This window comes from Rattus norvegicus, chromosome 18, assembly GCF_021556685.1.
Source record: "Rattus norvegicus strain SHRSP/BbbUtx chromosome 18, alternate assembly SHRSP_T2T, whole genome shotgun sequence".
NCBI lineage: Eukaryota > Metazoa > Chordata > Mammalia > Rodentia > Muridae > Rattus > Rattus norvegicus.
The window spans coordinates 5133961-5160060 of NC_141551.1; the positions used below are offsets into that span (position 1 = coordinate 5133961).

General features: G+C 41.4%; 1 protein-coding gene across 5 annotated transcripts in view; it reads right to left on the minus strand.

Moving 5' to 3' along the window:
- The window catches only part of Zfp521 (zinc finger protein 521), a 295122-nt gene that overhangs the window by 138340 nt on the left and 130682 nt on the right, over positions 1–26100 (minus strand). For 3 of the 5 annotated variants that reach the window (XR_015642373.1, XM_087593011.1, NM_001107403.2), the window contains 1 exon segment: positions 1627–1711. Coding sequence is in view for 4 of the 5 variants with exons in the window: in XM_087593011.1 (XP_087449137.1) it covers positions 1627–1711 (85 nt within the window). In the remaining variant the exon portion in view is untranslated. 5 annotated transcript variants of the gene reach the window in all.

Here is a 26100-nt window from a genome sequence, read left to right on the forward strand (position 1 = left end):
GAGGAAGAGGAGAAAGAGGAGGAGGAGAAAGAGGAGGAGGAGGAGGAGAAAGAGGAGGAGGAGGAGGAAGAGGAGGAGGAGGGGGGGAGGAGGAAGAGGGGAACCAATTGTGGAAATTCACATGGACTTTTTTTTTTCCAGGATTTGAACAGGAGGCAATTTGCAGAGAGCATTCTTTGAATCCCTTCCATGTGATTATCTTCTGAGGGCTTAAGAAGACCTTTGAATACTATCCTGCCATGGTGAAGAATATATTACTTTAAGGCGTAAGACATTACTAATAATCTTCATACTTAAACATAGAAAATAGAGACATGAAATGATCAATAGTTCAAGCGTCATGTATATGTTGTACGTTGCAGTCAACCACTTTTATTTATTTTTTTATCAGTAACAATTGTCCAAAAAGTCTTGAAAAAAACTTAAGGCTATTGAAAAGTTATTAATTTTTCCTACATGCTCTTGAATTTTAGTAAAAACAATGTTGCAAGTTCTGTTATGGTGAGCTTTCCTGAGCAGAGGTGGCAGCTGGGGTAACCCTAGAATAGAATTACTTAGAGCTCTGGTCCTTGCTGTGAAATACAAGATAGCCCCCCTGGAAACAAATTCCATGCTGAATTTGCCTTCCTACCTTACAAAGTTTCTGTTAGCTGAATAGAAGGTTAACTGGACTATAAAATATTATATCGCATTTATTTGTGGATTTATAAAACACCAAGAATTATGAAATAAATAAAAACCCCTCACAGTATAAAAACATAAATGAGTAGCAAAAATAGAACACAATAATAGTGATTGTCATTTTATTAGTAGCAAAAGATGTGCTTGATAAAGTTTAATTGGCTGGTAAAACTCTTAGCATGATTACTAAGTGATTATCAAATTAAAAAACAAAAACCAGGCAGTAACCCCTGAGGACTGAACGGATAATGGGGCACCATGAATAAGTGGAGAAGCTGTTGCTTTAGTTCCAGCCTATCTAATAGGAGCACGACCCTAAAGTCACTGGCCTGGAGTGACTTCAGAGGTCTTCTCCCTATCCACTTCTACAGAGATCTGTGGAAAATTTGATGGGAAATAAAAAACTGATTCCTGAATTCTTTACATGATTTTTATGATCGTGATTATTTGCAGGCTGCTGAAACCATAGTGATAAAACTATTTTATGGCAATTTAAATTATTTATGTTTCCCTATCACAAAACTCACGACTTTGGATTTTGATACAAAGATGCTTAAGCAACACACAGCAGTGCTATTATCATAACAACTCCTGAAATTAAATGGTGTAAAACTCTATGGAAAGGTAGCATCCAGTTCATTAACCATTCCTGTTAGCTTTCAATAATGCAAAAATGATTACAAGTTTAATTTGCTAATCACCTGTGCTTTGACTGGCAGAACGCAGATAATCCTCTGCAGAAGTCTAAACTAGCCCTTGCAGAAAATAAAACACGCTAATGCCTTACCAGGTCTAATAAGAGGAATAAAAAAAAAAATCAATCACACCTAGGTAAAGCATTGATGGCGGAACAATTAATTCATCCTTAATGCTGTTTAATTACATAGGCACTGATGTACACACATGTGAGGAAAACAGGAGTAGTAAGGGGTGGATCTCACTCACCAATCATGTGATTTGCCACATGAACCTGGATGTCCCACTCGTTGTAGAAAACCATCTGACACTTGATACACTGGTAGGTCTTCTTCTGAGAAAACAAGGAGGACCATGGTTACTTAGACACACGTGCATAAATGAATGCTCCCACCCAACACAAACCAGAGGGGGACAAAAAAAAAAAAAAAAAAAAAAAAAAAACCTGACCACAGAACGGTCTTCCCAAGATGTTGGTTTTTGTCTATGTGGCTAATTAACATTCTGTGGATTTCCCCGACACAGGACCATGAGCTTCTTATCGAGACATTGAGAGTTGACAGCCTACACTACAAGCTATTCCACTTAGGAGGAACAAAGGCCCCACATTATGAAATAATGATAACAAATAATATAAATGCTCTTAAGCTCAAAAATAGACTCGAGTGTTAAAAATACTCACAATACATGGCTCAGTTTCAAAAATCAATGCCTTTAAGTATCAGACACGCTTTAGTTCTGACTAAAATCATGGTAGTTTTGCTCCCAGAAGTGTGGAAGTAAAATGACTAGTAAGTTAAAATTCACGGTGTTTTAGACAATGGGGCTGGAGAGGTGGCTGAGCAGTGGACACAGGGTCAGTTCCCAACACCCACGACCCTGTAACTCATCTCCAGGGGAGCTTCCACAGGCAACTAGCACCAACGTGGTGCACAGACATACACGCAGGCAAAACACACACAATCAAAACTAATCATTCTCATAAGGAGGTATTTTTTGTGCAAAGTCTGAAGTGTAGGTAATGCTTTTGAGATTCTAATTCCTCTCGTTTAAATATGTACTTTCTCTTAGGAAATGGTTGCAGATTAAACACCACAGCCCAGTGAAATAGATGGAGCAGAGTATTTATGATATAGTTTAGGGCATCCACACAGGGCCTCAGACATGCCTGAGGCCACTGCGGCACAGGAACGGGAGGAGAAGTAACGTCACTCAAATCTCAGATGAAGTGCGCAGTGTGGCTTCCTGTCTTCAAGACCGATTCTCTTTCGATGCATGTGGGGTGGATGTAGAGCTTAAAGAACTGAGGGTGTCCTACAGATTGCACCATCACACATCCCTCTGCACTATATGGTTATCTACAATCAAAAAGCGTTCTAAAAAATGAAATCTGCTACGATGAAATAAACAAATAAGGTATAGTGCACCTGTAAACGGGGGGAAATGACACTTGTAAAAGTGTGCACGTGATGCCTGGTTGTAATAATTCCTGCAGATTGTCATTTCACTTGGCTTCACATAACACGTTTTGCTACAGGTACTAATATGAAACAGGAGTCATAAGTTAATATGGGTCGTAAATTATAATGCATTGTGAGGAGCTCAAGTTGTTCGGGGCATAAAAAATAAAGTTAAGTATGAAACTAAGTGTAATTTCACTTGAGATCACAAAGGATAAATGCCACAAATGTAACTATTTCATAATTGTTATAATCTACATGGTATTTTCTCCTACAACAAGGGACAGTATGCCTAGCAACCCTAAAGGCTCAGGCGCGTCTCCAATGCACAGGTCTACATAACCCACTACTCGATGCACATTAGAATCCAGTGGACTGAGTCTAAATCTAACCAGGGCTTCCAACACCCTGACAATCAAGGAGGAGGATTTACTGCATGGAGCTGTTCACAAGCCCCTTTGACGGTGACATATAGAGCGACACGTGCTGTGTAAATAACATTCATCCCGTTTGTAACTCTATTTCCCTTTAGAACTAGTTAGAAAATATTTCTTACTCCCTGATGACCTACATTATATATTGTTTATTAGCATACTTCAAGCATCATTCCTGATATGTGACCTTGCTGAAAAACAAAGAAACATAAACTTAATGGCTAGCCTTTTCTCTTGTTAGCACAGTAAAACACGGAACATGTCGGAAACTGTCTCCAAAAATTATGACTGATGAGGATGGTGCTCAAAAGTACTAAGGGCTTTTTTTTTCCTTCTCGTCCACTAATAAAGAATAAAGTCACTTGAAAAGCCAAGGTAATAAAGTGGCAGCACTTATGGCTATCTTCAAAATTAACTGACACATTTAAAGACCCCTGTAAGTTTTCTCTCGTGAAAAGAATACGTGTGTGTCAGTATTGATAATTCACATGCTAATTCTCTACATCCTCTCGGTGTCTAAAATGCCATCTTCTGTTCTATATCGACACGGCCATGACCATATCTACATGTGCCCAAATCTGCAGCCAGACAGAAATTCAAAACAAGGCACCATAATGTCTAAATACTGATGCTTCACCTAGCTCGGCCTCCCCCCACCGCCAGTTTCCTCAAAGACAGGCCATGCAAATCGGGCTGTGCTACAAGCGTCCCTGCGAACGCTGTGGTATAAAATTCATTTTCACCTTCCAATATTTAGAATAGTAAATTGGAATGGCTATAAAGTAGTCATTACAATAGATTCTTATCTAACTGTCTGAGGTCAGTGTGCACCTGCACACCACCCTCTGAGCACACAGAGCTAGCCTGTGGCCCTGATCCTGGGGGAGCTCTGTATAACTGGGGTTACCAAGGATTCACCCTAATTCTAGAGCCAAATCTTCCTTTCCCCCCAGCTTTCAACCATTGGTCCCAAACCTAGGCTGTGGCTATAAAGAACAGGATGAATCCCCTGTCTAATAGACAGTTACATCAATCCCCTTCTTGGTCTGAGAACAGGGACACTGCTCAATAGTCTGTCCACGACTTTCCAACAAGATCATCTTCCTTCAGTCACAGGGATAAACAGAACCCCATGAAGCTCCATGCCTGAGGGTGACCGGATGCTGCAGAGTGCAGGAGGACTGTCACCTCCCCCAGGAGGACTGTCACCTCCCCCAGGACAATTGCTTCCACTTATATCAAAGACAACAACAAAAAGTCAAGTGAGATAATTTCTCTTAAAAGCAGGTGAAGTAGAAACAGAAGTTCCATTGTTTGGGCCCCAGATTGGCCTTGATCAACGCTTAGGTTGTCAATTTACTTGAAATGCTAATTTAGCCCCATTTCTAAAAGAGACCTTTTTTTTCATTAGCCTTTTTAAATGAGCTACTTTAGAGCAGGACTGTCATTTCCCGATTGTTCTCCTTTGTTTTCTGATACTGATAGATGTAATTATCAAGGATACAACTTTTTCCCAGCACCTCATTATTTTTGATTGATTTTGAGAATAATTTAAATGTGCCTCTTTGACATTTTTTGTTTTCAGCTAGACTCTGTTCAGGTACTCAGAGACGTTCAGAAAAGAGCATCTCATAAGTTTAAAAAAAAAAGGTTAGAGATCTCTAATAAGGTACAGTATTAAAAATTCCTTTACTGATTACCCCTGCCTCCCTCTATCTGCTCTCAGATGTAGTTTTTAGACTACATTTTGTCTTACCAAATTAAATACAAACTATGAATTTTTAAAAATTATGTTTTGGAGTTGTATATTATTTTCTTAAAATAATATAATACGTGCATTAAAAATCAGTGAGCCCATAGTAACCTTCAAAGACAGAAAACCAAACCAATCTTAGTCCATACTATGATGGGAACTATAAATCAGTCTCTAAGTATGATGCCCTTCCCTCCCTTCCCTTTTGACTGCCTTGAAACAGAATCTCATGGATATCCCAGGCTGGCTTAAAACTCGGAATCCTCCTCCTCCTCCTCAGCCCTGAGTGCTGCGATTACAGGTGTGTACCGGTCAACACACTTGGTGATGTAAATTTCTTCTTTGACAAGTGGCAGTCAAAGGAGCAGAAAGACTAGGCTTTTCCAGGAGGGAATTTAGTTCATGCTGACTTAATGGTAGGAGGGTTTAGGCACAGGGGAAAAGAAATGCTAGAATGTAGAGAGTCACCATTTTGCGCTGATTGGGAAAACCATTAACAGCTGATGAAGACTTTGCAGAGAAAGGTTGTTCTGCAAAACTCACAAAAAACTTAGCTAAAGTGTCAAGTCGAGTCTAATAAAACCTTTAGAAGTAGCGACCTACTTTTTAGTACAGGGACAGAAGAATAAACAAGGCCCTGAAGGGGCCTCTTAGAGAACGGAACTATTGTCTTTAAAACATACAGGTCACAGGAGAGGAGTTCCCAGGTGGCTCAAAGAGGTTTTTCTACTAACTGTCCCTATGGGGTCTGACTTTGGGTTAGAGGGGCCAGTAGTGTTTGACCACCTGGGGGAATGGGATCACCATTTGGTACCTGGTGTTATGGGGCTAATGGGCATCTTCCACTAGCCTTTATGTCAGGAGAATCTCATCGAATGTATAGAGGTAAAGTAGTATGCTGCTCACAAGTGAACTCTTACCACAGATAAGCCAGATATGGGCAAAGCAGAAACGGCTACACGGCCATAGTAATCGCCAGGTGCATGGTGAGCGTCAAGGTACAGAGACAGAAATAAATGCAAGTGTGGGATGTGTCGGGTTGTTCTCTCCTGCTGAATACATCCCGCTCATCCCCAGCTGGTTTGTTTTTGCATATCTATTAGAAAGGCACACCAAATAGTTTCTGTCTAGCTTGTCTGGTGGCTTTCCAAATATTTTTGGTGTTTTAATGAAATTTTGAGCATGAAACTAATGTATACATTTTTAAGAGTTCGGGAACTACAGCTTGCACTCGGTCCTAAAACCAAGTAACGTGAATCCCTGTTCGTGTACTTTCCAGTTCCTGGAATTACTGTACATCAGGGTATCGTGCACCAATGCGGAGGGAGTGGATAAAGAAAGCATCGTCATCCAGATAAATCAGATGACTTGTCCAAAGGCATACAGTGCGTGAACAGTGCTGTTTAACAGTTTCTGCTCTGCAGGTAAATCCGAAGCCACACCTTAGAAGCAGGCTTGCCCTACTGTGAAATGAGCCGGTGTCGACAGTATCAGCGATGATGGAGAAACAACGAATAATAAGGAAGGGCCCTTGCTCCCAGGCCCCCATCAGAGACCTTGCCAAAGATCTCAGTGTAGAAGAGGTTCCGAACTCCCAGAGTCTACTGAAGGATTGTTGTCTCCCAATATTCTGCAGTTTTAACACCGTATTTTAATTACATGTTGATTTTAATACTAAGAACAGCTTCGATCTGAGATCTCACGAACGCCTTCCATTATCCCAGTTTTCATCGGGCTAAATTAATACAGTTTTTGGGTCTCCACTCGCCTCTCCCAGAACCTTCCATGAGCTCAGCACTGGAGCCTTTCTACCATCCTCTCTTGGATCAACCACTCTTGCACGCATGTTTTAGAAATTGACACAAACATCTGAGTTCTACCGCACGTGGGCCTTCTCTTCAGCGATGTCTGCTCTAGAGTTTATCATCTCTGCCAAAGCATCAGTTCAACAACCAGCTTCCATGGCTAACTTTAAACATTTAAATCCTCCCTCCCTCCCTCCCTCCCTCCCTCCCTCCCTCCCTCCCTCCCTCCCTCCTTCTTCATTATAAAATCAGAGTCACGCTTATTCACAGACTTTGAAGTCTTGATTTGAAGCCCACTCGGAGTGAGTGGAGTGAGCGCCTTTTGCTCGCTGCCTCTCTGAGGTCAAGTCAGGCTGCTGGACCTGAGCCTCACAGAGGGGCATTTCCTGTGCACCTGCCCTGCCGCAGAGATAGAAGACACCACACAGGTTCAGTTTTAAGTCCTAAGCCTGCCCCTCTTCCTGCTCCTTTAATTCTCCAGGGAGAAACCCAGGTAGGAAGCAGTGATCGACAACAACACTTTACTTCCCAGTCTCTCACCAAGAGATGGGAATCAGTGTTGTTCGTTCCTGCTTTATTTGTAGTTTCTTTCTGGTTTATTTATTTGTGCACATAGGCCTGCCTGGCTTAGAAGGGAGGGCCTGACCTCAGAGCCACCAGTGCCAAGCGAGCACTCCATCACTGAATTATATCAGAGACCTTAAAAAGCATATACAAAGGGCTGGGGATTTAGCTCAGTGGTAGAGCACTTGCCTAGCAAGCACAAGGCCCTGGGTTCGTTCCCCAGCCCTGGAAAAAAAAAGAAAAAAAAAAGCATATACAACAATCTCCCAGCTGAGCAGGCAAAGGCAGATGCATCAGGAGTTCAAAGCCAGGGGCTGGAGAGATGGCTCACAGGTTGAGAACACTGATGCTCTTCCAGGGCACCCAGTTTTAGTTCCCAGCACCCATACAGTGACTAAAAAACACCTGTAACACCAGTCCTTTGGGGGTCTGATGCCCTCTTGTCCCTGAGGGCACCAGGATGGACATGGTACATGGGCACACATGCTGCTGTAATACCTGTACACATAAAACAAAATGGAGAGTTTAAACTAGCCTGGATTATACAGCAATGCCATTAAAATAACCCTTAAAAACAGATAAATGAATAAGTAGCGAGTCTGGCTTTGTCTTAAAAGGATGAAACCTTAACTAATATTTCCTTGCAAGAGCCCTGCAGACCTGCACAGGCCTCAGACTCCCAGACTCGCAGACCCCTGTCTTCGTCCCCAATGTGTTACTTGGTTTCTGCACCTCAAGAATGAAGGATACGTCGACATAGGTTCTGTTGTTTCTCCTTCATCACCCCATGGTTGGACCATTTCTCCTAGCTGTCTTGCAGCCCACAGCTCCCTCTACTCCACCAGTGTCAAGCATGGAAGGGACAGTCGGAAACCCTGTTAGAATCCCGGCAAAACGATGTTACACAGCAAATGCTAAACTTTACTCAGCCCAGTTATATCCAGCAATCTTAGTAGGGAAAAACCTCTAGAATGTTCTTTCCACCATCAGTTGCTACACACTGGCTTCATCATTCACCCGAGTTACAAGTCATTTATAATCACCATGAGTGTTAGTTTACATCCCTGTAAATAAAAATAATAAAGTGTCCATCTTAGAGTTATGCCAGCGAGAATGATACAAACATGCTTAGCACATGCCTAGCACATGCTTAGCATAGCAAGCTGGTGCTCAACAGTAACTGCCCTTGTTGCTCTTCACGTGACAGGTTATTATGGGGTGTAATGGGAGGATAGTAACAGGCACGCAAAGATGTTTACTGATCGCTCCAGAGGTGGACTCTGGGATCACACGAACATCTCTTTCCATTAAAATACGCAAATTTAGATTTTATGACCACTAAGAGTTCCAGAATCTAATTGTAAAAGTTCAATAAGTAATAGTATAAGGGACACCACAGTCAGTGACAACCATGGAGAGATGGGAAGGAAGAGGTTTAAGAACAATCTGTACAAAGATTCAAGTAGATGGCTCGCTGGGTAAAGGGCTCGCTAGGCAAGCATGAGGACTGGAGTTTTGATTGGCAGCACCTACAGGCATGGCAGCTCACACGTGATTCTGGGTGTCTGAAGGTGAAACAGGGTTCCCTGGAACAAGCTAGCTAGTGTGGCTGGACTACTGAGTTCTAGGCTCAGATGAGTGACCCTGTCTCCCTTAATATACAAGTGGGAAGCAGCAGAGGAAGACAGTGCCAGCCTCCAAGTTTCAAATGCACATGAAATTGCATGCATGTATACATACATAATACATATATAATACATACACACATACCTCCACATTTGCATTTCCACACACATGTGAAAATACATACACACAGTTATGCAAACTATCCACACAAAACCAGGCCAAATAAGCAGGGGGAAAAAAATCAAATAAAACTGTTGTTAGTGTCTACAGCAATTTATATTATCATTCTAAAAACAAATATATTAATTACAAATTATATATATATGGTAAGTAACACCTTTATTTGACAGGACTTTGCTGGTAAGCAAATACATATTGTGTATGTGGGTAAGTCATGAACTAAGAACTTTGTACAAATTTAGAAATCTTACTAATTTAGCCTAAGTCATTTTCAACATAGGAGTGAACTAATACGAAAATTAGTCATTCAACACAGAGGGGAAAGTGGCCTAAATGGAACAAAAATCTACTGATGAAGCTATAACCCAATTTAAAATGGGAGCTTTCATGTTTTATGGTGTAATTGTGTGGCCAGGCTACCACTGTGCTCAGTGCCTGGCCACGTTAGGCCTTAACCACCAAGAGGAACTGACATCACCCCGAATTCAAGGAGTTAGAATATACTTTGGAAAAGGAAACACACAGACATTAAAGTCCTACATGGGTTTTGCCTAAATAACATGGCAATACAATTCAGGAGCCAACATCTTTGTTGGTGCACAGTTAATGGAAGCTAAAACAAGTCTGATAGAAACAGTTTAACATGCCCTAAAGGAGTCAGGAAAAAATTTAAAACCAAAAGCCAAACCAAACCAAACAAACAAACAATGAAGCCCTGGAGGTGATCCATGATCTAAAAACGGAATAATTCTTCAGAGTCTAAATCGACCACAAAGTGCCTGTCACCTGTAAGGCACTTTGCTCCCTGTCAGGTGTGGCATTTGATAGACTGAGGAGAACCAATCAGAACAGAAGCAGCGTCAAAGAGTGCTTGTAGCCAACCGGCCTGACAGAAGACATGGCAGGAAGATGAACCTTTGTGTAGATAATAACAGTGTGGATGCAGAACGTTGTTTTAAGCCACTGAGCTGTGTCTGCATCAGGGAATAAATCATTAAGCATATTTATTTTTGCCAATAAAGCCCAAATTCCACAAAGATAAAAATTTAAACTACCACTAATTTAAAAACCAAAGGGGGGGAAATCAAACCAATTTTTCATCCTTTATTGGAATTTTTAAATATTTGATAAAGTGGCTCTAAGATACTTTAATTCCAAAGACATACTTGATAGTCAAAACTCAGGAAATAATTGGATCTTTAGAAAAATCTAGGAAATATTTTTACGCACACACATGCTTGTGCATGCATGCATACACACACACACACACACACACACACACACACATGCACTTTGTTGTATAATCTCTGTCAGAAAAGAACGCTGAGAAACTTCATAGGTTCATTAACCCCTTGAGAAGTTGATATCACTGGATAGCCATCATCAGTATCAGAAAGGTAACACAAACCCTTATTTCTTGTTAGATCAGGATTCTTCTTTATTCCTACACTAATCCTTACATGCTTTATCTGGACTATGTCTACATTGTTAATCTATGCCCTGCTGGGTCATTCACTGGTTAAGTGTGGGCAGGAGGCTTTAGTCCGTTCATTTCTTATCTGTTGCAATATAGAGCTGACACATTAATACGTACAACTCACGTGCTCACCACAACATCGAGAACCCTCGCTTACGCATATTCTCTTTAGTTTGGGGTTATTTATTCATTGTATTTTTCGGTAGGGCTGGTGCTTGAACCCAGGACTTTGCCCACGCTAGGCTTATGCATTCTCACTGATCCAGATCTCTGGTCCTTCCCGCTCTCTGTAGGTGAGGCTCCCCTGAGGCCTGATCATTTCCTTTGTTTCTATTCTTGGTCTGTCCTTCCAGCCATTCGTCTGCCAGCTTCAGGTCCCACCCACAGGACACGCTCTCTTTACATCTGGTATTTGCGATTGCCGACATCACTGTGCAGATTACCTGTCTGTCGTTACTTAAATCTCATTATTCCTGTTGTTTGCACTAAGTTTTCAGGACAACCTGGTGCTTCCATGCCCTCCCCTATGCCAACATGCTCTGTGCTGTCGCCATGTATTAGACACGCGAGGGAAGGCTGACGCTAGCCATACTCGCCCGCCCCGCGGAACTGAAATTGTCTGGATTGTTGAAGTTCTTCCTTATTCATCTTACTAAAAACACCTTTCAGAAATGTCCAAATAGTCTTTATATCGACTCTTTCTCCCCCTTTCCCTGTGTGTGTGTGTGTGTGTGTGTGAGAGAGAGAGAGAGAGAGAGAGAGAGAGAGAGAGAGAGAGAGAGAGGGAGAGAGAGAGAGAGAGAGGGAGAGAGAGAGAGAGAGAGAGAGAGAGAGAGAGAGAGAGAGAGAGAGCGTTTGCAAGGGTGAGTGGGAGCATGCATGTGTTGGGGTGTGGATGCATGCATGGGGACTTTGGAAATTACCTTGTCACACTTCTACCTTAGTCACTGAGGCTCAAACCCAGAGTTTGCCGATATGGACATTCTGATGATATTCATATTTGGCAGATACTATTCTTTACAGAGAAGCATGGAGTCTCAGGGTGGGAAAGGAAGAGAGCTCATCCTGCTTCAAATTTCCCATCATAGACCAGATGTGGTTTATAGGTGAAGTGACCTTGTCCATGACTCACAGAAAGTTGCCAACCCAGTCTGGAACAGAGTGGCACGAACAGATTCACACCTGTTGACACAGTAGCTGGTTTCTAGAAGAAATACATTTCATTAAGTTGATGTCCAGTTTCTCATGGCTCCTACAGGTTCAGAGGACCGAACCATCTTTACAAAGTCACCTCTCCATGACCATTTCTTGTGACTGACTGCTGCTTTCTTTGAAGCTACTCATTTCTCAGTACATGGGTCAGCATAAAATTTACTCTATAAGTTGAAGATGGCTCATCCAAATTTCTGGGGACGAGAAGTATTTCAAAAGCTTGTTTGTTTATTTTTAATTTTTGAAATTCCTAAATGCAGAGAAATTTTGAGGTTACAATTTATGCCTAAACATCCTAAATATAAGATTAATATAAGTTTTGTATACAAATTTTGTGCACGTACCCTAAAGATTTTCTTTGTACTTTTAGTGAACCTTTATTTTAACTATAACCCAGCCCCATGATGTTAGATGTGTGTGTAACATTCCATTTACGGTGTCACATTGGTGGTGAGAATAATCTTAGCACATTTCTGATACCTGATTTTTAGATTAGGGATGCTTGAATTACATAATCAAAGCATCTATTCACACTCTAATCATAGGTCTCCTGATACCCAATGGGCAGTGCCCATTTCTCTCTTTAGAACACTGCCTGACAAAGGTGAGTCATATAGCAAGGATCTGATGTCCCAAAACTTCATAGAGGGGACTAGACTGCCATCACCGAACAAACTTAGATCCTGTATCATAGAAGCAGATAGGCTCTCACCATCACCCTCAGATAATCCTAGAAATGCAAATTTGAGATCTGAAAACTTCTGTGCCATTCTTCCTGACAATGTATCTCTTAAAATTAGAAATCATCCCATGAAAATGACGCAGAACATGAAAGTGGGGAAATTACAGGGTGCTTTCCTAATTGACCTATGGAGAAAGGTCTTCCACAGAACAGAGTAATATGGGAAATACAAAACAAACAAACAAACAAACAAACAAAAACCATTATCAAATAGAAAATATTACAAAACTATGTTTCTTTTCTTCTACAATGTTTTGCTGATTTAAGTTCATGCAACAACTTGGTCATTACTTTGAAAAACAGTTTGGAATTGTATCGTTAAATACCTTTTTAAGAAAAAGTAGATTGCAATTATTAATTTAGTCTTGTGGGTGTGTATGTATACTCTGTGTTTGTATTTTTTTTAGGCACATGCCACAGAGCATGGGTCGAAGACAGAGGACAACTTGAGGGAGTCCCTTTTCTCCCTCTACTATGTGGGCCCTAGGGACTAAACTCACCTCCTCAGGCTTGGAAGCATAGATCGTCACCTGCTGAGCCACCTCACCTGGCCACTAGTGGATATATTGGTTATTTGAAGATACATCAGATCTCTGAAGGCTACAATGTTTACCAAGAGAAACATTTAGAAAAATCACTGGCTTCTTTTGGATGTATGATATTTAACATGCATTTAAAACCTGGTATTGATTGAAAGAAAGAATTAGCTAGATTTGACTTAATCTAGACAGAACAGCATGCCTGTTTTGAAATTATTTAAATTGGGAATGACAACAAAACAAAACAAAACAAAACAAAACACACCTCAATTGACAGCCATTTAAGGCACTAAAGCAATCTGTCCACTGGGGCTAGAGAGATGGCTCAGTGATTAACAGGGCTTGCTGCTCTTACAGCGGATCAGAGTTCAGTTCCTGGCGCTCAGGTTGGGAGGCTCACAAAAGCCCCTAACTGTAGTTCCAAAGGATGCAGCACCCTCTCCTGGCATCAGTAGGAGCCACTCACATGCACACAGGCACACTTGATTAAAACTAAATTTAAAAAACAAAGTCACAGTCTGCAAAACCCATTTTGTTTCCAGTCTAGATAGCTACAGACACTAAAGAACAGCACCTCCTGACAAACTTTCTGACCTCCCATGTAGACATTTATCCCTCCATCTTTCTTTGCATCCCCGGCATCTCCTTCCCTCTCATCCTTCTCTTACTTGTCTTCAGAGAACAAACAACCTTTACTAAAGAAATGGTCACTACCTATAACTCGACTGTTTCAGGAGACATGTTTTGATCAGAGTTCCTTTCTGCTTCCTTACGGCCCATGCCCAACTCGTAAATATAAGAATCCCAAGGTCATTCGGAGGTAAGATGAGCTACGTTCTTACCACCTTCTGTAGGCTAGGTTTATCAATACCACTTGAATTTTTAGATCGTGATTTATGTTTGCTTTAAAGCAACTCTCTCCTAATCATGCCTTAGTAATCTATATGTTTAAAATAAGTCAAGGTTATGTATCAAAATTATAAATCCGATAAAAATCAAATATAAAACCGTCACCACATTTTCCTCCCGCCCCTCTGATGCAAATTCTGCACACCATGAGCAGAAAGCAACACCAATGGATTTCACTCACACAATCAAGCCTTTTAATTGCTTTTCAAATGATTGATTTGTTTTCTGGACTTAGAATGAAAAAAAATCTAATTTTGGTGTTTGTTTATACTATGTTTATACTATGTTTATACTATGTAGGCCATTCCTACTTGACTTAAATGTTGTCTTGAAGTCCCTGCCTTGGGGATGTGTTTTGCTCCAGTGACATCACTGAACACTTGTCCTTCCCTCTATATGGTCATTTTGTCCGTCTGCATGCTCAAGGGCTTCCTGCTGTTATATCTTTTGTATTTACTGGAACTACCTCTAACCTTAAAGCAAATAAAGTTAAGATTTGAATTTTTGTTGTTTCTGTTCTTTTCTTTGTTCTTTGGTTTTCAGCACTCCTAGGTTTGTTGTTAACAATTATGTTTTTCTACTTCATCAACTATGGAAGAATAACTTATTTAGACACAATTTGATGAAATAAGCCATTATTCTAGCCTTATTGTCATACTAAATTAATTGAGAAAACATTACAAGAATAAGTTGCAATGGATGAATGAACAGGAGTGCGTGTATAATATACATTGGTATCAGAGTACATAATGATGTACCATGTATTGTGTGTGTGTTGTGCTGTGTGTATGTGTTGTGTGTATATGTATGTGTTGTGTGTGTATGTGTTGTGTGTATATGTGTGTGTTGTGTGCATATGTATTGTGTGTTGTGTGTGTATTGTGTGTGTTTATGTGTTGTGTATGTGTACTGTGTGTATGCGTTGTATGTATATGTATTGTGTGTTGTGTGTTGTGTGCGTGCATGATACTTTCTGTTTAATAAGAACCGTCTTGTCTTGTTTAAGTGCGTCAGCTGTGCTTCATGATAACCCTAGAAAGCATGTGCATGTGTGGGCATAAGTCCATTGTATCAGCAAGGAAACCAAGGCCTGAAAGCCTCTTAGACATTTTTTTCAACTGGTATCTGAACATTTTTCCTAATAAAAGTCTTTCTCATTATACTGCACCCTTAAACTCCCATCAGTGACCACATTTCTTCAGCAAAAACAGCACAGACTCAGCTGAAGGCTTGCTTAGGTGATGCCAAGTTTAATTCCATAAAACAAATTATTTGCTATGATATGGGGGATTTGCCTCTCCATCTCTTTATGACATGAATTGTACAGGACATTACATACTTATGAGACATCACATGTTCTATTTATGTGCAAGTCTATGCTATGGTATCAGTATTTAGTTCTCAGGAAAATGTTTTCATCTTTTTCAAGGTGCCTATTACTTTAATCACCAAGCTCCGCTTGGAAGCATTTTAAAACTCAAGAAGCACAAGTCAGTGCTCCGAGAGCCACGGAACATATTTAGCTAATCCCTGACTCCGAGATCCATCCCCCTGATCTCTTTCCCTGTGGAGTCTTCCTGACCCACACTCTGTACCATGCTTGTCCCCTTAGTGCCTCAGGACTTGGGATGTTGCAGTTGCCTCAAACCTGTGGTTGTCTAACACTGACATATAAAAAGCAAGTCCTTTCCAGCACTCTTGCCCTGTCCTAACAGTGCTGTCTTAGCACGGAACTCCCCACCGGGACTATTCCTCGCCAACAAAATCTGCAGACTCAGCATAAGGCGCCTGTAGGATGGCATTTGTCTGTGTCTAGCTATATACTAATCACACTATGTGCTCTATCGAGAATAAAAATGCACAGCTAATCTATATAAATAACTAAAGCATACGATTATAAGCACAGAATTACACTGGCCCAAGAACTTTATTTGCATAAAGCTTCTTCTCTTGACAACCTTACACCTCCATGTTCTGTCAATAGCAAGAATCCAGTTATTATCTTACAAGGCAATGACTTGAAACAGATGACTACTATGGCCAAATGTTCCCCCAAACCAGGAAGTCACACCTGTTCAAGTAGCATATGAGAGGAAACCATCTAACCAGGACACAGCTACATACTAATGGCTTTACCACACTCGATCAGCCTACTTGCAACAATGAATGGAGATCTTCTGGGCTGCCAGGACTTGGCAGGTATGAATCACCACTAGAATTGTAACCTTTGCCGCTGTGCACAGAGCGGGTTTTACCTTTATCTTCCCTGTCTAGTGACGGGTACTCTATACATTTACAGTTCTGCCTTCGTTGTTAAGTACTACATGCTTATAATGAGCATGTTGAATAAAGCACACATTAAACCTCTGGCCCCGCCTTGGCTTCATCGTAGGCCTTCCCGCCCAATCCTCTTGCCCTCTGAATTGACACTTCCCGTAAGTCCAATGGGCTTCTTCTATGTTCAGATATATGCACGCCACACATTCACTTCCTGACTGTGGTAAAGGAATTCTTGTTGTTCTCTCATTTTCTCATTTGATGGTCTGTGATATCCTATACCAACTCTTGGCTCTTTCTTAAACATATTTTTAAAGCTGATATGTTTCAGTTATATTTATGGCAGTGTGTTACCGTCACACTTCTCCGAGTTCATTGCAGTTATTTCTTTAATCGAGATGAACATACCAATCATTTAATTTCTGGGTTCACATTACATGGTCTTATTTTCAAAAACTAGTCCCTGACCTAAGTTCGTAAAAATATTTTCTCTCGTTTTTCAAGAGATTTATGCTTTTATCTTCCAAACCCCTATGTACATAAGCCACCTGGAACTAATTTTTTTATATGAGCAAGAATTAGTTTTTTTTCCCAAATAGTTAACGCGTCTAATACTCCATTTACTTCCTTACTGATGAACAATGATAACTGCATGCTATCCTGAGGTTTCCGATCTGTATCTCTATGGCGCATCTCATCTGGGGTCTACTAATTACAAAAGACTGGTTACAAATTGACAAAGTCCTCCCCGGACATGGACTGACCCAAGAGTATCTTTGCTACTCTGAGTGGACAGTCTTCCTATGTAGCCCAGGCTGTCCCCAAACACTCCTATAGCCTCCATGCTGAGTTTTTGGCTGTATGCCACAGTAGCCAGAGTGTTCGTTCGCACCTCCTGCCCTTTCATTTTTCCACGGGTATTTTAGAATTGCTTGTCAGGTTCCAAAACTTAAAACCATGAGTGGAAAACCAACAGACAGAGGGATAGACTTTGCTGAGCTTCCCAACACAAGCATCAGTGCACCAGTTCTGGGCAAGTGGGTGTCTCGTGATGCTGTGGGGTCAAACCCATGAACAGACGGCACTTTGTCATTTCTAATATTTAATCACATTGCTCAGAAACATTTAATCCCTGTCTATATAAATGTTTTATGTATCTTATGTTTGCTTCTTAATATACACTATTCTATTTGTGCCTATTACAAACAAAATTAAGTACAATTCATATTTTGTGGCCTTTTGTACTGTGAATTGGTAAGTAACAGCACATAACTTGGGTAGGTTTTTATATCTGTAGCTGAGGCTGTATTGAGCTGAGGATGCGGCTTGGCAGTGCATGGCCTGCCCCACTACCTTTCGGTGTTTTCATATACTCTGTATGTGATGGTTTCACATACTCTGTATGTGACAGTTAATTGTTTTCCATTTTTGAGCTGCACCTCTATATTTCTTTGTCTTACTTTTTTTATGTTACCTACAAACCAGATTACTGCTTTTATGAACTACTCATTTCATGAAAACCTTTCTATTACCTTATACTAGTGGCTAATGGTGACGACTGTCAAGGAAAGTCTTGTTTCTTTCCCAGTTTAGTATTTTTAAGCAATGAAATGATGATGCATACTTTTGCCTGGAATCCTAGAGATAAACATGTAGTCCTCTATCTTATTTAATCTGCTAATGTGGTAAATTAATCAAATTTACATGAACTCAAACCCATCTTGTGTTCTTGTGATGAACCCAGTTTATAATAACCAAACCTTATTTGGGCTCATGGGGGAGTTCATTTGATTGGTATTTTGCTTACAATTTTAGGACAAGAATCTTGACTAAAGATGACTTTGACTCTTCTTTTTTACGTCTAGTTTTGATATGAAGATTATAGCAGAGAGAGCTCGCTCTTTCTCAGACTCTGGCGGGTCTATGTGTGTATTTAGGAGAATTCACTCTAAAAACCACCTGGGTCTGGTATTTTCTTTGAGGGATGGTTTGTAAGAATTATAAACTTTTAATGTTAGTAGGATTTTCCCCCCTCGGCTCCTTTCCCCTCCCCCTTCCTGCCTCTCCCTGGCCTGGTTTGATAGCTCACATTATTCTACACCTTTTTCATACAATGCAAACTTTAGAGCTAGTAGCAGAAATGAATGTGTACAATGGATAGTAATCATTCGTTATATTTGGCTTTGGGGGTAGTGGTTGAAATGAGAAGTAACAGGTCCATACAAACCAAGCAGTGTGTGAATAGATTCACAGACGTGTGTCCCATTAGTCATTATACAGGCAGGAGCACTCTCATCACCTAGGGGGACTCCTCCCAACGTGCTTCCGGCCTAGACACAACTATTCTCTGACCTTGATCATCACAGATTACTCTGTCCATTCTTAAATTCTGCACGACTAGAGTGAGCCATTGTACATATCTGGTTCCGTCAATTAGGCTGTTGTATAACAGCAGGTCATTCTGTGTTACTGAGTACTACTCCATTACACATGCTATGTGCTCATATGTTAGGGAATATCCTTACCCACTCCATGCAAGTGCATGCTTTGCTTTATGCTGGTTGGAAGTGTGTTCACATACAAGCAGCATGGGCAGTCTTCAGAACTCAATTAAGCACGCCCTCATTTCTTATGCATCTAGGAGTGCACTGACAGGGACAAAATAGGCTGCTGTTTGACTTTAGTTATGTACCACGTGGTGGTGTTCTACAAGTGAGGGTGATATTTTACTCCCTTTACCCTAGGTAGCTTGTTTGGTTCAGTTGGAGAAACAATGTAACAGTGTTGGTTACAAGCACACATTTGGCTAGTCTCCCTCTGTCCTTTTAGTCTTTCTATTGAGGTTATGGTTCCTCTTTTCCTTACTAAGATTACTTATGAGCATTGTTTTTCTAATTATCTCACCTGAGGCTGTGCACGTCAGCAGTGTCCTGCCCTCCTTCGCACTGTTCCTGCCTGCTTCTCTATTAGCCTCTGCTCTTAGACTTGGCTGTTTCCTTCCTCTGCATTCTGAGATTCCGTTTCCTTCTTCACGACCTTATATCAGAGCCCAGACTGCATTTTTAGTTCACGAATAAAGTTTGCTTATTTTCCACCTTCTAATTCTATTTTCAAGTAACGTACTAAGTCCTGTGTGCATTTAATCAGTTTGGTTGGCTTTGTTTTTGTTTTGTTTGCAGCACAGTCTCCAATAGACCAGGCTGGCCTGGCAGGCAACACGAGGCTAGCATGCTCTGGCAATCCCGTTCCTCCTGCCTCCACCCTGACAATGCCATTGTTGCCGGCGTGCACCACACCCCGCCACCAGACCTACGTATTTTAACTGGAAAGTTTGGTTCTTTTAAAAGAGAATTTTCTTGCTTAAAACATATTTTTATTCTGCCCAGTGAATATATAACTTGTGTGGTCTGCAATACTAAAATTTGCTGGGACTTTTTTTCTTAAGATGGGGAGAGAGTGAATGCAACAGCTGGGCTCTCGTGGAGAAATAAGATGCAAAGAGAAATGGCATTATTAAACAAGGACCAGCAGGCCAGCCAGCGAGGGTGTCCTGGAGTGCAGGAACATGGAGCTCACACAGGAAGCAGAAGAAAGGCCAGAGTCAGGGATGGCCAGGAAAAAGACACAATCCTCTCCAAGAGAAGAGAAGACAGCAGCTCCAGTTGGATCTGAGGAAGAGCTGGGAAGCAGGACCATGAACTGCTGATGGCAGGAAGGACTGGTTTGATTCAGCTTGACAGGGAGATGGTAATTTTTCTCATTTTCTAGGGAATGATAGTTGGCAAAACAAGAGGGATTAAGACCAGAAGTTCAAAACATTCAGATTATTTTTATTTCTCAATTCCATTTTTTTAGTGTACATGTGTCTTTATGTGCACCATGTAGATGTATGTGTCTGTGGAAGTGGGGTCCCCTGGTTAGAAGTGGTTTGTGAGCTGCCTGGTTCGGGTGCTAGAAATTGAACCTGAGCCTTCTGGGAAAACAGCAAGTGTTTTTAACACTTATATCGTCTCCCCAGCTCCAGAGTCAAATGGACTTATAGGTGAGAACAATTTAAAGGTCAAAACAAAGTAACATCTCAAGGAGCCCACTATTCAGTTTTCTTAAGTAATTGACAGAGGGTCAGTGAGATGACTCAGTGGTTAAGGGAGCTTGCCGCCAAGCCAGAAAATCTGAGTTCGATCCTCAAGAACCCAGACGGTGGAAGGAAATAGCCATCACCTGCAAGTTATGCAGAAGACCTGCCACTTGGATATACATATGTGTATTCATTCTTCACATACAAAAATACATAAATAAATAAACGAATGTAATAACAATAAGAGTTTGGAAGAGTTCTCACACAGAAAAATGTTAAGTTTCCAGAAATTCAAAGTTGATATGATAAAAAAAACTGTGTCTATGCCACATGGTAGGTAACATGATCTTGAATGCATCTCTTTATTTTTTCAACAGACTTCTTGAACACTTAATAATTTCCATCTTGACTCGACTGCAGCAAAAGATGTAAACATCTACTCCTAGATAGAGCCCCAAGGCTATATACAGGGATTCCAAGCTTTTTCAGCAAGACCAAGTGCTACACACTCGTAATCATACACAAAACAATCCCTAACTTGGAACGTCTCCAGGCACACTGCAACGGTGAAAATGAGGGCAAACCTTTCAGAGGTGGAGGGAGGCACAGACAACCTGAGCACGGAGGTTAAATGTGGGGGGCTACATCGATAGGAGCTGGTGTGGGCACTGGGTACAAAGACTGGAGACTGATCCGGTCAAGAGTGTGTAGGCCCCGTGGCCGGATAGTTGTGTGAAGACCATTAGCTCCTTTTGTAGATACCAAACAATTACTACACGCAACAGTAAATCTGGAAGGCAGATTGCACTTGGCAAAGCAATTTAATGTATTCCAAGAATGTCTTGAGTCTTATGAATTTATTTTCTCATATAGATTTCCTACTTCAGTTTTAAATGTGGACTATTTGGAGGGAAAGTAACCATTCATCTTTTCCTCCTGAACATCAACTCTATAAAACTTAGCATCAAAAACCTGAAATGAAAAAAAAAACTACCTTTTTCTCAACCTTCTATTTTTCAGCCTAACATGAAAATATAAAAACAATATAATTCTAGAAACCGACTACCTTCTAACTTTTTACTATGTACAATGGAGTTTCAGTACAAGAAGTATGCTGACACAATCTTGGCTCTCTGACCCTTGAAGCAGGGCTTTGTATTCAAGATGAGTTCTGAACAGTTAGAGACTTCAAAACTTTGGAGTTTATTCTAGCATTCTGACATCACATCTGACTCTAAATCATCAAAGCACATTTTGGGAAAACAGTCAGTATATCTATGAACTAATGTATGCATTTGATATACGCTCAAATACATCTGTCAGCGGTTCTTAGCTTCCCTAATACTGTGACCCTTTAATACAGTGCCTCAACTTGTGGTGACCCCCAATCATAAAATTAATTTGTTGCTACTCCATAAGCGTAATTTTGCTACTGTTAGGAATTATAATAAATATATCTGATATTCAAGGTATCTGATTAGCAACCTCCAGAGAAGTCACAACCCCAAGTTGAGAACCACTAACACATATATATTTACTTTGAAGTACTTATGTTCATTTGACTATGTTTAACAAGCTCCCAGAAAGCCACATAAGCTGGTAAAGTGCTGGGATTTGTTTGAGGAAGTGAGAAGGCACTGAAGAATGTTAGTTGACATTATTTAATTTATATGTGTACACTTTCTACAGGACTTGAGAAAGGCGTTGGAAGGCAGGAGATGAAGAACAGAATTCATGAAGAGTCAACTGAAGTAAGGAGATGACTATAGAGATGGGAAACAGCACTTGACAGACATTTTAGTTAGAGGTGGTGTCCCTGGGGTTTCCTAATGGGCTAGGAGTGGCGGGAGGACCTCTGAAGGGCTTGCCAGTGTTTCCCTGAGTAACTAGGCACAGAGCGTCTCCCTTCACTACAATCATGAATGTGTGCGGGAAGAATGGGTTTTAGGAAAGAGTCGATACATACATCTGAAAGAGATTCAGATGGGTAAGTCCAATATGGTGAAGCGCACACAGCTCAGAGTGAGGTGATCTAGGCATGGGGGGCAGGGAATAGATTCATGGCATAAAGGTAATCACTGGCATTTATACTGTAACTGGACACATCCTATGTCACTTGCCTACTTCCCAGCCTGGACAGAGATGTCACAGAAAGGGACATTTAAGAGAGAGCTACCTTTGTAGCTGATGCTACAGAAAACAGGGTAGCAGAAAGCCCTTCTCTCCATCCTGGAAACCAAACATTGGCAGTCAAGCAGGGGCCTTGGCAGCTGCTTCAGAAAGCCCTAGAAGGGAATTTTCACAGGGTAGGGGTTGGAATTTCAAAGGTGAAACCTTTATTTGAGTTCAAATGAGGTGAGATTATGAATGGTGACACTGACATCTGCCATCATTGGGTTATAAGCTTCCTCAGGGCTTGAGGAGAGTACGCAGGATGTCCAGGCAGATGCAAGCTCCATAGCGTCCATGAGGTAGGGCACTGGACCACAAGAGGGCTGGCACTGCTTTAGGATCATGAACCGTGTCCCTAGCTTGTGCCCGAAAGAACATGTGAGGAAAACAGTAATACAAATAGGCTGTGGAGCCTGTCTGCTCAATGTGTACTGTGCACCATGTGCAGAGCTCATACGAAGGGTAGGAAATACCAGGAACGGGGATGAGGCTCAGGAGGACACTCTGGATGGCTGACCACCCAAAGTGGGGCAGCTGGACAGGTTCACTGCGATGGAAAGAAGGAAGATAATATTTCATAACGAGGGCAGGATAGCCATAGCTACAGAGGCAACTTGACTGGGGACTAAAGCATTTCTAATTTATAGTGTGGTGCGATCAAGAAAGGTGGGAGAAACCCAAACCTGAAGGGTCTTGTATGCTACAAGGAAGAAAGATTCATGCAGTGTCCTTTCTGGATGGAGATGCAGAGCCTTTCGAACGCTCAGATGGGAAGCAATGTGGAACAGAGATTTGTTCTCGATGTGTAGTTCTCACAGCGGTGGACAACGGGTTTGAAAACAGAACAAAGTCAGAGGAGGCAATTTCAAGACAAATTCAGTAGTTCAATAAAGGATAAATGGAAATTAAATTATGGTGAGTGCGGCTAGGAAAGCACTGATATAAAAGATACACAGAGGCTGAATTAGAGATGGCCAAAGTGGAGACATCTTGATGCAGAGATCAAGAACTCGAGGAAGAACTCGAGGAGACAAAGAGATGCAGCACTGACAAGAACTCATAGGGAAGATGGGGTTCGAGTTTGAATCTGGTGAGTTTGACATCCATGGTTGTCCAGCAAACAACTGAGACGCGGTCTCACACTCAATGGAAGGATGTGAATTGAAAATACTACTGTTCTTAAAAGTAGGCTTCATTAGGGAGCTGAGGAGATGGCCAATGGGGTAAGGGCTTTCTGTACAAGCTGAGGAACTCAATTTGGATCCACAGAACACACATAAAAAGTGTGCATGGTAGTGCACACCAATAACTAATAATAACTAATAACTAATAATAGCCTGGGGGTAACGTAGTGGATGGGGAGAGCTGGGTCTCCAGACTAGCTGGTCTGCCAGCCTAGCTAATTGGTGAGCACTAGGCTCAGGCAGGGATACCATCTCAAAAGATAAGAGAGGAGAATCACTGGGTGTCTACCTCTTCTCCACACATACACAGGGCAGTGTGCACGCCCACACGCACATGTGGACACAAACACAGATAACACATGCACACACACAAAAATAAACAAACAAACAAACTTATTAGTTAATACTATCTTCATTGAGATATAAGTCTCATACAGAAGAACGCACTAATTTTACATACAGCGAGTACTGACAGAAACAGGCGGGCAATAACCAAAACTATAGTCAAACTTTAGCACATTTCTGTCAGTTCCCAGACATCCACCCTGCCCTCTGGAGGCAGAATTCGGAGTCATCAGTATAATGTGGTAGTTGTAGAAAGGGGTGTGGCTGAGGCCAAAGGAAGGGAACATGCAAAGACAGAACAGCGAGGCAAACAAGGGCTTACAAGGGGCAGGCTATGGGAAACTCAGAGGTGTGGTAAGCCGGGAAGGGACACAGCGGCTTCTGAAAGCGGCAAGAGCTGCCTGTGACAAGTACTTAATAGCATAATAACTAAGGTGCCAGAGGAGAGCACAGGGAAGTCAGTGTACCAGCGACAGATGCTCAGGCCCCTTTTGCAATGAGGAGAAGTGACCGGGGGCAGAGGACAGCTTAGAAATACCACAGAACCCGGTGACAAATGACTGTGCTTGGAAGGTATCCAGAGCAACGCCTGCAACTGCAAAGGGGAGACTCGTAGCTCATGTGATAGTGCATGTCTATAAATGTGACGTGCTATGTGATCCTAGCCTAGTTCAATCTATATGAGCCCTGTTGCCTGCCTTCAAAACACAGTGGCTGAATCAGACGGCCTCTACTGTCCCTCCTGATGATAATGGTGCCTCTTGCAAGAGTGATTTCAAGGCACTGGTAGGGATAGTATGAGTTAAAATGATCTGTGGAGAAACCTACAAACTATCCCGAAAAACAAAACAAAAAACAGAGGCGGAAAGAAGGACCCAACAGACTGTTCTCCCGACATCTATAGGAGAACTTTAAGGTCATGTGACACCCTTCCGAGGTGGTGATGGGGGTTTCAGGCCATCGTCAGTGAACTCAGAAAGCTTACATCTATTCACACTGCAAACGTCAGGGACTCTGCAAGGCACCTGTGTGTAGTCCAAGCTAGATGGCCAGTATGTCTCCTCTGTGACAGGCTCTTCCATAGCTGAACATGATAGGTAATATGCAAATTTACACCTCGGTCAACCCTTGAGGAGCATCAAGAGCGAAGCTCTCCTCAAATACTGAATCCCAAAGTCTGGTAGAAATTTTCAATTAGCAATCATGAGAGCAAACTTCAAGAGAACATTTTTCATGAAGTCAGAAGATGGTAAGCAAGGGAGATGGGTTCAAATTCACTTCCAGACACCTCCACTGTGTGAAGCTGCCTGCAGTTAGCCTTCGCTGAGCGTTACACACCGCGACATCTGGAAGGTTGAATAGAATCTAGATTTATATAGAAATTTAAATCTGTTCAAATGTATAATCAATACCAATCAAATGATAAACCAGCCTCTGACATATGCAGGTGAGTGAGTGTGAGTGTCTACTGATATCCCGGTGAGATCATAAGTCGTGGTTCAGTAAATCTGAACTCTTGAAACAAAAATCTCCATCTGGGTTCTCTTGTCTCCTGTCAGCTTCCTACTTTGAAGCCTCAGCAGGAAAAGCTGGAAATAGCACCCATGCAGCTTTGCAGTGGAGGACTTCAGAAAACCCAAGGCCTCTAACGCAAGAGTCATAAAGCTCACATTTCATTTGTCATAAAATCCGCCCCCAAATGACACACCTTTGGGCTTTTTGGTAAAGACATATAGTGACTTCTCTTTTACCTGGTGTGGCCCGCCCCTGAAATTACACATCATCTATAATGGAAAGTCACAAATTTAACAAGACTGACCAAAGATGTAAACAAATACTTACTATATAATAAATTATATATAATTTCTTCCCACTGACATATTGTATTACAATTATTTAAATAAAAAAACCTTTCAGTGTGTTTGGGTAATTTTTCTGTAATTCTAAATAATATGTCTATTTATGA